The sequence below is a fragment of the Coenobita brevimanus genome, chromosome 101, assembly GCF_032717465.1.
Source record: "Coenobita brevimanus isolate Jiangsu-jjx chromosome 101, ASM3271746v2, whole genome shotgun sequence".
Lineage (NCBI taxonomy): Eukaryota > Metazoa > Arthropoda > Malacostraca > Decapoda > Coenobitidae > Coenobita > Coenobita brevimanus.
In genome coordinates this window covers 3,405,994-3,419,239 of record NC_137054.1, presented here as the reverse complement: position 1 = coordinate 3,419,239, position 13,246 = coordinate 3,405,994, and the positions used below count along the sequence as shown (strand labels likewise).

Sequence of the window (13,246 nt, the reverse complement as noted above, 5' to 3'; positions counted from 1 at the left end):
TTTTGCTTATGGGTGATTCTTCTCTGAGTGACAAGCCAAATGGTTTCCTGTACACCAGGAAACCATTTACTACGCTGGGTGGTAACCATATAACCAAATTTTGGCGCCTGGTGGTTTAGTGGGTAATTATTGCGCTCCAATCGGATTGAGCCGGTGAAGGTTTATATCAAAGGGGTGGTTGGGGTTGATTGCTCATGTAATGCCACTCAGGGATGAGTGAGGCTGGTCACTCATCTTAAATGTCGGGACCAACTGCCTAGCCCCGGGCTCCTACGCTCCTCATAGGGCAATGTAGGATTGGATGATGGATGGATGGATGGATATACAGTATATATATGTATGTATGTATATATATATATATATATATATATATATATATATATATATATATATATATATATATATAATAGAAAATGTTCATAATGACCTCCATTGTTTACAACACAGATCCAGTCGATGCTGCCACTTTGATAACACTCGTTCGATGACGGTAGGATCAGTCTGACGACAAGCGTGACATATCCTTTCTTCCAGGTGCTGCAGACCAGTAATCGTCTCGGCATAAACCAAGGCTTTTAAGTGACCCCACAGGTAAAAGTCAAGTTGTGTCAGGTCTGGGCTTCATGGGGACCACTCAACACTCCCTCGGCGACCAATCCAGTGTCCTGGAAACTTGCGATCAAGGTACTCTCGCACAACAGTAGCAAAATTGCGCTGGTGAGCCGGGCTTGTGGGAACCAGACCGGATACTCGGCTTGTGGGTTCAGCAGGCTGGGTAGTGCTTCTGAATCCAAAATGTTTAGGCAATCTTCCGCTGTGACTGTGCCTCTGAAGAAGAATGAACCAATAATCCGGATCTTCCATATTCCACACCAAATCACCAGCCATTCTGCACCTGGCTCCATGCTTGGCTCAAACCAGTGTGGATTTGTGGGACATCAGTAACGTGTGTTCTGACGATTCACTTCTCCTGAGACATAAAAATTGGCCTCGTCGGAAAAAAGGATTTGGGATGGGAACATCTCATCTCCCTGAACAGATCCTATAAAATTTCTATGATTCCGGACTTATGGGACGCCGTGTATATATATATATATAGATAGATAGATAGATAGACAGATAGATATAGATATATAGATATATATAGATAGATAGAGAGAGAGAGAGAGAGAGAGAGATGAGAGACAGATAGATAGATAGATATGAACACTGCATATATATATATATATATATATATATATATATATATATATATATATATATATATATATATGACCGTGGTACTAGTACTTTTTGCAATCCTGGGAGGCCACCTTCTTGTGGGAAACGACCGCTTGAGTCCAATTTTACCGACTGCATTGATATTACTAATGATTTCTTATTAACGAGACATTGTATAAATTGTTAACCTTGTTCATTCTTATGTAAATGTCAATGTGGGTGATATGTAGCTATGTGTAACTATGTGTAGCTGTGAGAAGAGCTACGTGACTGATTTCGCTGACTTAGGTTTCGCCACTGCTTGGGTTTTGATTATGCAGCATCGTTTGAAAGTCAGGGCTGAGAGCGCACCCGGCTCTCTCCCAGTTACAGCCAGGACGTCATGCAGGGCACAACTTTTACATCTAGGTAAGAATAAAGAAGAAAAACTAGCGAGGATTTTGAGATTACCTTGCCTTCAACCATTGTTTCATTATTGGTGGCAGCGGTGAACGAATATAAGCACGTCTCGTTCAATTATTCACAGTAAAGATGCCGCTGAGAAACGTCCTGTACTGTGCGGCAGTGCCCCGCCACACCCTATCTCCTGCACTCCGCCCGGCCTTCTCTACCACCTAGTCCAAGCATTATCCGCCTCCAACCTACCAGTCACCTGCGATGTTATAACCTATCACCGACTTTACCCCTGTCCGGCCTGTTTGGGAAAAAAATAGAACCATCATCGCTCCTGTCACGAGTGGAAAATTGCCCTGTGGCTCACTGCCACTGCAACCTGCCCCGCTGCCTGTCCTGCGCATTTCTAGTGTGAGCTTGTCCTGCCACTGTGTCTTGCGCATTCTTGTGTAATCCTCACCTACCAGAGCGCCGCATTCACCAAAGCGAGCTGTATTTATAACGTATGTTGGACTTACGACGCCCCGCCAAACCCTGGTGACTCAACCTCCACGCCACGGCCACCTCTCTCCACCAGCCTGTCCCCTGCACCGTGCAAACCTGCTTTATGGTTGTTCGCTTCCACCCAGCTGGTGGCCTAAATAATTTTCACGACATACCATAACACTACATGTGGCCTGCCTGTCTTGAACCTGCAGTTGCCTATTACAACAGTTCCAGTGACTACGACTCTTTTCTGTGTGGCGCTACTTTCTGTGTGTTCTGTGCCTTCACGGTGTTGTTAACCTGTCATGGCCCATACTCCAAATCCGGCCTGTTGTGTGAGGAATATTACACCTGTTGTGTGAATAATATTAGATCCTCAACGCCACCCTACAGACCTTCCTCACCCTGCAAGAATCTCCTACACTAGGCTACCCTCTGGTTAACAGTGTGAATATTGTTTATCTCGGGGTCTATACTTACTGCCTTACGCTGTATAGAAACGAAGAAAGAGTGCCCCGTTTCTATATAGTGATTAAATGCCATCGTCTATGAAGCAATAAGAAAATAGTAAAGTAAAAATTATAGCAAACACTGGTGAATTTCCTCGTCTCACTCACCGTCACTGCCTGGCAACAGCGCCCAGGCATTACGTCACCATCTTTACTGTGAGGCGCTGCCCGGATTACTTAACTTCCCCGTCAAGACTGTGTCACCCTACTCTGTCAAAGGAACTTCCTCTCAGTGTATTTTTTTGTAATTATTATTTTTTCTGCCTTCCCATCTCATTCTAAAAAACACTCACCTCAGTGAACACCTTATACATAACTGTCTTCCTTTCTCTTTCTGTAGAAATTGCAAGTAATTTTCTCAGCATTTTGTGATCCTCATTCATTCCTGCTTTCATTCAGTGTCCTTGTTCTCTCACTTTATTATATCTTTCATTTTTATTCGTCTCCTCTCCCCCCATCAATATCTACTGCTTATAATTCACTCCCTATTAATTAATATTCATTATATATATTCATTTTCCTTCATATTACCTCCACTGTGTATAATTTTCATTCATTCTTCATTTAATATTCGTATATTAATTCATTCGTTTATTCATTCTTCATTTATTATTCGTATATTAATTCATTCGTTTATTCATTCTGCATTCATTTATTCATTCATTCTTTCGTCATTCATTTATTCTATCGTTTATTCATACTGTACATACTTTCTTCCTTCTGTATAAAATTCCGAGCTTCCTATATTCTCGTGTGCAGTGTATCTAATTATTTTTATTCTCTCATAACTGTGGATATACTTGACCTTACCTATTATATAACCCCCACCCCCCTTCTCGTTTTCTACCCTGCATGCTTCAACCGTTTGTTTAATTGTTTGTTTTTTTATTTAGGTTCTTTATTTACCATTCAGTACAAGCCTCAACACTCTGGGGAACACTGTACATGAAGGCCAACCATTTGTTTAAACATTCTATACTACTTTAGTTTCTCTCTCTCTCTCTCTCTCTCTCTCTCTCTCTCTCTCTCTCTCTCTCTCTCTCTCTCGTTTTCTACCCTGCGTACTTAAACACCTTCCTAATGAACTAGGCCACATAATTATCATATTTGAAATTTCTACGTTTTGGCACTACCTCATTACTGAATCAGTCTACTCATTATTTGCAACCACTCTGGCGATAGGAAGGCTGGAGTTATGTTTTGCTCGACGTGTGTGTGTGTGTGTGTGTGTGTGTGTGTGTGTGTGTGTGTGTGTGTGTGTGTGTGTGTGTGTGCGCGTGTAAACAAAATAACTTCATCCGATATTATACAGACTTGGTGGAATTGTTCAGGTTCGTCCAAAGAGGTGACCGTTTGTTTTTAATAAAACAATAAACCAAAAGCCAAGGTCACATGGCAAGGGTGACATATGAAGTTTAATCAGACTGAGACTAAACTTGGTGGAAATTTTCTCAGTAGGACAGAACAAAGGGATTCGATTTAGAGAGCTGGCAGTCACAGGTCAAGGCCAAAAGCAAAGGGGAAAACTCGAACTGTGTGCGTCTGCTGCTGAACAAGTAACAGAGGCATTTTTATATGAACTGAACAAAACTTGGTAGAAGGGTTGGGCTTCCGCTAAGGGTTTGAAGTTTGCTTTCCAACAATGTGCCAAAGGACACCCTCTCATGAATAGTGTACTTAATGCTTCCAACAGATTTAGACCTAAGTCGGTGCAAGGCATCATGATATGGCAAAGACAAAAAGATTCAGGTTTGGGAACAATCAAACTTCAAGGTCACAGTGCATAATCAAAATTCGGCCTGTGTGTGTCTGTATGAACGAAATAACTAAAGTTGTTTTTATCTGATTTAGACCCAAACTGAAAGTCAACGGATGGATTCACTTTCTTTCTTTGAAGAAAAAATAAAAGATTAGAGACACATAACAATGTCAGCCTAATCGGTTTTCATCTGACTGAGACAAAACTTCGAAGAATTATTCATGGTAAAACATGAAGGGATTATGTTCTCAGAACAGTCTGTCAGAGATCAAGGATATAGGGCAAGGTAAACTATTCTACCTAGAGCTCAATCCAAACTTGTTTGAAGGATTGAGGGTCAGGCAGGGACGATGAGATTTACTTTCGATAACGACAGGCCAGATGGGAAGATCAGTCCAACCAGTTCTCCTCTGATTTGCGACAATGTTGGTCAGTGAGTAAGGAAGTAACGCGATTTTGTGAAAAAGTGGTCGAACCTGAAAACCACAGGGCAAAGTCCAATGCATGGCTAGTAGACATACTGACCAATTATAGATCCCGGGTATTGCTTTCACTGAGTGCTCCTTTTTTTACTTGATGTACACTGCATATGTCTGTATAATAGTAAATCTCTAACAGTTTAATCAGGGGATGCGCCGTGTTATTTCGTCATCATATACATTTCATCCATTCATCTGGATCCTCTTTCAGTTTCTTAACCTCATCAACTTCAACATCCATACTTCCCTTACTCACACGGTAATTTACCATAGCCATCCACGTTCTGAGCTTACCACACCTCACTGCACTTCTGGATTCATTATTATTTCTTTGACCACACACTATGCAGATTCTCTCTCTCTCTCTCTCTCTCTCTCTCTCTCTCTCTCTCTCTCTCTCTCTCTCTCTCAAGCTGACAGTGGCTGAATTGGTAGAGAGGTGGCCGGCAGACCTAATAGACCCAGGTTAGAATCCCGGCTGGGGCAGGGAACAGTTTAAGGCAGCGTTTCTCAACCTGGGGTGCTATCACCCCCAGGGGTGCTGAATTCAATTTTAGGGGGTGCTGCAAAATGCTGCATTGTTTTTGTTGTTTTTTCTTATTGGTTTTGCTTAGTATTGGCATCCTTGATTATTTATTTATTTATTTATTTTTTTTGTGAATGTATAAAATGAACTGTTAGGCAGTACTTCACTTCACTTTAACCCTACAATAGTGTAGCAACTGTGGTCCCGGTAACCAGATGTATAGGGGTGGTGGACTGAGACCTTAATACAGGGGTGTGCTGAGGTCGGAAAAGGTTAAGAAACGCTGAAGGGTTTGAATTTCATTAAAGCAGACTTTACTGATCTGCCACAAGGTCCGCCGAGATGTCATAAAAATACTCCCGTTAATACCAGTACACCGGTCCTGTATGAAGCAGCCCTAGCATGTATTCAATATGGACGGTGGATGGTAACGCCGAAGTGGTGACATGTGGAGGTGTATGGCATGTAGGAGAACTACTGGGCCTTGAAAACGAGTTGTGAAACCTATGCCCAGAGTTGGACACACAAAAACAAAAATGTAAGGATATTATCTACTTTTTTTTTTAAATAGATTCTCTTATCCCACATCTTTCAAACACTCTATCTGGTTACAACAGATGGGTCCTGCACTAACCTAACCGATCTTGCATGGGCAATGATCATTGTTTGTTAGATTGTGCTGGACTGGACGTGAGGGACCGGAAAAAAAAAATAAACCTTGACAGATTGTAAATGTTATTTTCATTTTACTTTGACTGAAGCCAGACAATATTCTCGAGCTTTTTCGAGACCTACAAAGGTTGCAAGAGTGAATTGGCGTGGAAAGACGGAAATGTATATTGTGACGTTATACATCCATGCTTGTTCGTACCGAATCAGTCTACTGATTTATACTGTGAAAGGCACGTTCTTATACTTTAATTTGCATGCGCCATTAACCCTGCTCTTACTGTCTTGAATATTAACAACGTTATCAGTGACTGCATTTTTAAATTCTGAGTGTAATATATTGTATGTGACTGTAACATGGTGAGGAACATGTTTTTCACTCTTCATTTTTTCAAACATTTTGCAATAAAAACATGAATTACATTACGTTTTCCCAGCTATATTCTCATATCAGAAGATGAAAATGACCAACTCCTTAATCATGTTAGTGCTCCTAGACGCAGAAGAATCTTAATGGATTTTTTATGTCTTTTTTTATCATTTCATCACTCAACCCCTTAAACTGCCACGTCTCTAATTTTCCAGTGGCTCTGAACATTCTTTTTGTATAAGTGCAACTGTAGTAAATTATTCTGAAACTTGTAACACGAAAATTCTTTAGGTTAGACAACAACACTCCGAACTAATGACTGTGAAAAAATAGCTACCAGGATACTAAGTGCATGGAGTACTTTAGGATTACAAACATTAGTTATAAAAATCGTATATTTATCATGCAATATATACCACACTCATAACCATCATTAACCATCCTATGTGATATTCGTATTTCTCTTCATATGTGAGGAAATTAAGAGGATGGGAATCATATTTTGTAGTTTTCCGTCCAACAATGTGACTGGTGCTGGTAAGAGTGAAATACGGACTGGTGACATTGTGGTTATGTTGTTGGACTGGTTGGGATGGGAAAGGCGTTCTGTTTAGAGGGATCGCTGGCCATCGTACGGGCAGGAGGAGCCCTGTTCTACCTTGACGAAACGAGAGGTGTCTACGTTGATGTCCTCGAAGGCCTTCTGGCACTTACGAACATGGCTGTCGGACAGGGACGGGGAGCGGGAGAAGATGAAGGCGAAATCACTATAGTAACCAAAGTTGTACTCGACACAGGAGTAGATGCATGCGTAGTTGTCGTAGTCGGTATCGAGGATTGTGTAGGGAGAAGCCCACACTGAGGGAAGAGGGGTATAGAAATTAATCCTTGATTCAGTTAACCCGAAGTCATTTTTATGTTATTCTTGCCCTATCCTGACGGTGCTATTGAACTAAAAACTTTTTTTTTTTTATTGTTATGGTTGAACATTCTTTCCTAACCCCTTCTGATCAAGAGTTTATTTGCACTTGGAATAAAAATGATTAAAAAAGAGTAATAATAATAATAATAATAATAATAATAATAGATAATAATAATAATAATAATAATAATGATAATAATAATAATAATAATAATAACAATAATAATTACAAAGGACGTCACCCAGATTCAAGGGTTTATAAATATTTGCTCTAAGTAAGCGTAATAAAGACTTATAATAACTTTATATTTATCAGGTCTTGAGGTAGATGCAATAAACTTACGGTTGTCATAGTCGATGGAAAGGACGGGGACGCCAAGTGGGTTGGGATATAGTTTGCCATTGTGCCTAATGAGGCTGCCATCATGTGCGATGCCAGTTGACTTGGCTTCGAAGGAGTTGCCATCTGCAAGAAGAAACAGTACAGGGATTATAATGTACATTATAGTGAGTGTTAAGTGACACAGACAGACAGAGTGAGAACGTGTAAACTGAAATATTTTGCAGTTAAACCCGCATTATCGTAAAGAACACTGAAATATAAACATGAATTCCGTCGACTGAAGGACGGGGTTGCCATTCTGCTCTCCACCATCATTAATTTGTGATAGAAATGGGATTAGTGAACTTTTTCTTTTCAAATAAACAGGCAATCCAGTTGCCCAATGACGTCGGTATCACCGCATTTACTCGTCCCACTTGAGCATTAACCTTAGACAAAATTCAAGTAATACAAGTAATTGATCTATAAAGGAGACGCTGAGAAAGGTAGTCAATACTTACCATATTTATACTCGGCGTTGTGGCACTTCGCAATGGGGTTGTATGGATTATTGGTGAGAGCGTACATGTACCAGCTGCCGGCATACTGCAATAACAAGTAGGATATTTGTAATATATATATATATATATATATATATATATATATATATATATATATATATATATATATATATACTAAAATGTTATGAGTAGATAGCAAACGGAGGCTGCAATTTTCCATGAAAAATAAGATATAATAAATAAAAAATAGTTCCTTTTAATATACTGTCAAATCCTATGACAGCTAGCTAGCAATAAATTCTTATATAGACACTTGTTTTACAAAATAATATTTATACACATTAATTATTATTCGTAATCTGCCAGTGAGCACTAAAAGGAATATATCAGTTTCCTTCATTAGCCCCAGTCCAGAGTGACTCCCACCTTCGAGTGGTTGGGCTGCTGCTGCCGCCACAGCCCCTCCGTGTCCACAGCAGGACATTTGCCGGGAACGACAAAGTCGGGGATCTTGTCGGCGGCAGCGACGGCCACCAGGGCCAGCAAGAGGCAGAGAGACTTCATCCTCACTGATTGTATGTTGCTTGCTGAATGAAGACCGTTCACGGCACCGCTTATATATAAGCACCCAAGCCCAGCAGGGATAAGCTATGCCACACCCCCTTTGGTGGCGACAGGTTTTCTCTTTAAAGCTTTCAATAAGCAGATGAAGAGTGATTAGTATATACATTTAATAGTGATGTCTACCGCGAAAATGACTTTCTCATGCTTGAATTATTAAATGTAATTTCGAAAGAATATTGCCGTAAGATTGTGACGAAACAAATGCTATGAAAAATCATCACACCTGGCACCCTTCCCCAACCACCTTGTAGGGTTAAGTGAGGTTGGGCAGTCATATATATACAGCTGTGTGGGGCAATGCTTCAGTGTCTGCTTGCCTGCCATCATGTACAGAGCCTTCCTCATCGTCTCCCTTCTCGCCTGCGTGGCTGGCGACGCCATCCCTGACTTCGTCAAGCCCGGCAAGTGCGCCAAAGTCAACAATCAGGACAAGTTCGATTTAAGATTAGTAAGCACGACGCCACCTTATTCAAGGTTTCATCACCGTACTACTTGATGGGTACTAATCATGGATTTTGTTTAGTCAGAATTCCTAATAAAATACTTTATATACCTCTGCTCATAAAACTCCATTGCCTCTCCATAGTACTCTGGCCGCTGGTACTGGACCCACATGATCGACAACGCCTACCAACCCGCCTCTACCTGTATCCACTCCAACTACGATTACTCGGACGCTGATTATGGCTTCAAGGTGACCACGGCTGGCTTCACGACTGCTAATGACTACGTTCAGTTGGAAGGCAAGATCTATCCCACCAAGGAGTTCCCAGCAGCCCATATGCTCCTCGACTTCCCCACAGGTGACTTCCCAAAATTTATCATCATCACTATCATGATCAGCCTAAACATCTTTTTACCCATTACATGGAAAGAATGCGAGTTCGGAGACAGACACAGAAAAACTAAAAATTAAAAGAACAAACAACAGAGCATCTTGTAAATAATCCATACATCCAGCCATTCATTCCTTTGACACTCTCAGTTTATCATAAGACTAAAGTTCACACACACACACACACACACACACACACACACACACACTCTCTCTCTCTCTCTCTCTCTCTCTCTCTCTCTCTCTCTCTCTCTCTCTCTCTCTCTCTCTCTCTCTCTCTCTCTCTCTCCTCAAAATTACTGAGGAAGAGACCATTCCTGTGACTGCGAAAATAGAAGAGGGGTGCAACATTTTAATCGCGTCTACTTAAACAAGGCGCAACAATTTTTATCATTCGTCATTTCTACTCCATCTTTCACTCTCACATACCTCTTAAAAAAAAAAAAAAAAAAAATCCTCCTCTATATTTATTTAACTTCTTTTTGCCCTTCCATACTCCTTCATACCCATAATCACAGTATATATATATATATATATATATATATATATATATATATATATATATATATATATATATATATATATATATATATATATATATATATATTACTTCTCTTAACATGGCCATACCATATTAACAATGTTTTCCCGTCTTCGAGCAGTAAATATCATTCTTCACATTTCCCTCGAATCTTTTTATTTCTACTCTTAACCAACCCACGGGAACCTTTGTATTTCCTTCATAACTCAGTTTTTAAATCTGTTTCTATTAGTTTTTAAACTTGTCACTCAAAAATCTCATTGTCATAGGTGAACGTGTGCATCATCACCTTATTATGCAATCTACCCTCAGCGGTTATGCTCAGATCTATATTCCGTGTTCAGATCTTTGGGAGAGGTATAGTGTACTCTACTTCATTTACAGTTATTTTGTCTTCCTTGCAAGTACCTCATATTATTCTCAAGTGCTATTCACACTTTCAAATCATAACGTAGTTGTCACCATTCCAATATTGGGCTGGGATTGTTAAGAGAGTCCCAGCCCAATATTGGAATGGTGAAAACTAGTAAGAAAGCAGGATGATATGATTTGAAAGTATGAACAGCACTTGAGAATATTATGAGGTACTTGCAAGGAAGTCAAAATAACTGTAAATAAAGTAGAGTACACTATACCTCTCCGAAAGATCTGAACACGTAATATAGATCTGAGCATAACTTAACAGTCGCACCCCAGCGTCTTATTACTTTTCTTGGATGCTTTAACTCCTATAATTGTTTGAGGCTGTCCCTGCTGGTAAGTCTGTTGAAAACATTCGTCTCTTATTTCACGTATTTTCATATTTTCCGCCCTTCCTTCAACACAAGCACCACTCGTCCCTGCATATATCAATCTATCTATCTATCTTTCTATCTATCTATCTATCTATGTATATATATATATATATATATATATATATATATATATATATCTGTCTGTCTATATATATATATATATATATATATAAAGATGTAGACAGACAGATAGTTTATTGATAGATATTGCTGTCAGTAAGCCTCTCATCTCTCATGGCAGGGTATGTTTTATTCGTTCACATTCTCCCTATAAACACATGTTCACTTAGCCTTATTAATGGTTTATTACAACGAACATGTTTTCTTGGTTCCGAGCTTGGGATTATTGCAGTTTTACCTAAAAAATGGACATAAGTGATAGAAATGCACACTTTTTATTCCCTCTTGACTCATGTCTATCAATCCCAGCACTGTTGTTCGCAAGGTATTTTGTTACACATATTACTACCAGTCACAGCTTTAGGAGAGAGAGAGGAACAATGCTTATATACCTACCTGCAACGATAAACGTGTGTGTGTGTGTGTGTGTGTGTGTGTGTGCTTTCAATTACTACAGTGTTGTGGTGAGTATCATGATTTTCTTACTCGTTACAGTTCTCGCTGCTCCATACGAGGTGATCGAGACCGACTACGAGACTTATTCCTGCGTCTACTCCTGCATCGAGACCAACGGCTTCAAGTCTGAGTTCGGGTTCGTGTTCTCCCGCAGCCCCAACACGGACGGCCCCGCCGGCGCCAAGTGTGCCTCCGTCTTTGAGAAGAACGGGGTCAACTTCTCCAGTTTTAAGCCAATCTCGCACACGGCACAGTGTGTTTACAGGGCCTAGAGGCTCATCCGTCCCAGACTTTATGCAACTTTCCTTCTTGTTTGGCAATTCTTTACGATTGTCTTTCCCGTCTCCTCCCGATGTCAGTGACCTAACATTTTTTGTACCAGCTCAACCTCAGCCGCCTCGCTCTCCATGAAATTACGTTTCTCATTCCGACATACCTCCCCTTTTCTGATCTGTTTCAAAGTCACTTCTCACCAATTTCAGTTATACACTGTTACCAGCACTGATATAAAAATATGTACTGTATAATAAAAGATAAGTAAATTTGATATTTCACTTTCATCAGTGTATAATAACTATTATCAAATCTTGTCTCGTGTTTACACTGGGTAGGGTGTATGCTTTGGATAGTCGGTGATAAGCGTGAGTAAATTATCAGTTAAGCTTAGCCCTCTGTATTACGCAGGTCTAAAATTGATAATAAAAATACATCTATAAAATTTACTACCATTTAGGATGCAGACTGGGGAGAAGTTTCTACATATCAAGCAAACTCTGTGTCTTCTGTAAGAACACAAGCAGACTCGCCAACGCACGTCAGGTATATAACATACATATGCTCCCTCTTCAATATCTGTCCTGTTTCCTCAAGATAAATACTAGACTGAAATAAAAATGAGTCTATGAGTTCAGAAGAGTATTTTTGACAACTAAATTACCAGGCAAGTGAAGTCTTCAAATTGAGCCTGGAGAAAATATATGAGAGAGAGAGAGAGAGAGAGAGAGAGAGAGAGATTTTGCGGGGTAGGTGTGGGTGTGTGAAATAAAATGAATACACACCATTACAGCCTATCTCCTACACAAGGTTCATTAGTGCAGACATCAAAATGTTTTAGCAGCCAATTACCCCTAGAACACGACAAACATAAATCGAATTTTACCATATTCATCCACACTTTCAGCTTACCACGCCTCCTCCCACCTACAGAATCATTCCTGTATGTTCCTTTAACCATGCTGTCTACAACTGCTCTTCACCTGCAGGGTAAAACAGCACCTCGATCAGAACATTATCTCACAAGTTTCCCTCACCTCTTCCTGACGTCCACCCATGAGAGGTTGCCTTTGATGTGATCCAGTTCAATTACACAGGGTTAGATCAGGACATCATTCAGCCCTTCTAAGGTATCAGCTTAAATTTTAGTTGGAAATCACAGTCGACACGTTGCCCACTTGCTGAATAGGCCCACACAACACAAGGCACGTAATGGAACACTGGACGGCACATGTACACTAAGAAGCAAATACCCTACATGAAGGGTGTAGAGAACGAATGAGACAACTTCACAGGGGCTGTTGCTTATTCACTGACGTCGATTATGCAGTTATAGAAGATTACAATAACTTTGACAAGTATGATGCAGATCATTCATTTTGATCGTAAAGAAAGTACGTTTCTCGTGGGACGTAGGAAAAAATAA

General features: G+C 40.1%; 2 protein-coding genes across 2 annotated transcripts; one reads left to right on the top strand and one right to left on the bottom strand.

Moving 5' to 3' along the window:
* Positions 1–6,891: 6,891 nt before the first annotated feature.
* On the bottom strand, positions 6,892–8,742 carry LOC145415111 (crustacyanin-C1 subunit-like). The gene is made up of 4 exons (XM_080284529.1): positions 8,604–8,742; positions 8,178–8,262; positions 7,678–7,800; positions 6,892–7,270 (listed from the first exon to the last, which is right to left on the bottom strand). Exons 1-4 carry the CDS (start codon positions 8,739–8,741, stop codon positions 7,023–7,025), a joined length of 594 nt encoding a protein of 197 aa, XP_080140655.1. The 5' UTR covers position 8,742; the 3' UTR covers positions 6,892–7,022.
* A 384-nt stretch (positions 8,743–9,126) lies between these two features.
* LOC145415105 (crustacyanin-A2 subunit-like) lies at positions 9,127–11,819 on the top strand. Its single transcript, XM_080284524.1, has 3 exons — positions 9,127–9,249; positions 9,388–9,604; positions 11,587–11,819. Exons 1-3 carry the CDS (start codon positions 9,127–9,129, stop codon positions 11,817–11,819), a joined length of 573 nt encoding a protein of 190 aa, XP_080140650.1.
* Positions 11,820–13,246: the final 1,427 nt, after the last annotated feature.

Excerpts from the sequence above, each read along its gene's own strand:
- LOC145415111 (XM_080284529.1), bottom strand. The coding sequence starts at position 8,741 with ATGAAGTCTCTCTGCCTCTTGCTGGCCCTGGTGGCCGTCGCTGCCGCC. Across the intron at positions 7,801-8,177 it reads CAACGCCGAGTATAAATATG|ATGGCAACTCCTTCGAAGCC; the intron begins GTAAGTATTGAC and ends TTCTTCTTGCAG. Across the intron at positions 7,271-7,677 it reads TTCCATCGACTATGACAACC|TGTGGGCTTCTCCCTACACA; the intron begins GTAAGTTTATTG and ends CTCTTCCCTCAG.
- LOC145415105 (XM_080284524.1), top strand. The coding sequence starts at position 9,127 with ATGTACAGAGCCTTCCTCATCGTCTCCCTTCTCGCCTGCGTGGCTGGC. Across the intron at positions 9,250-9,387 it reads ACAAGTTCGATTTAAGATTA|TACTCTGGCCGCTGGTACTG; the intron begins GTAAGCACGACG and ends GCCTCTCCATAG. Across the intron at positions 9,605-11,586 it reads GCTCCTCGACTTCCCCACAG|TTCTCGCTGCTCCATACGAG; the intron begins GTGACTTCCCAA and ends TACTCGTTACAG.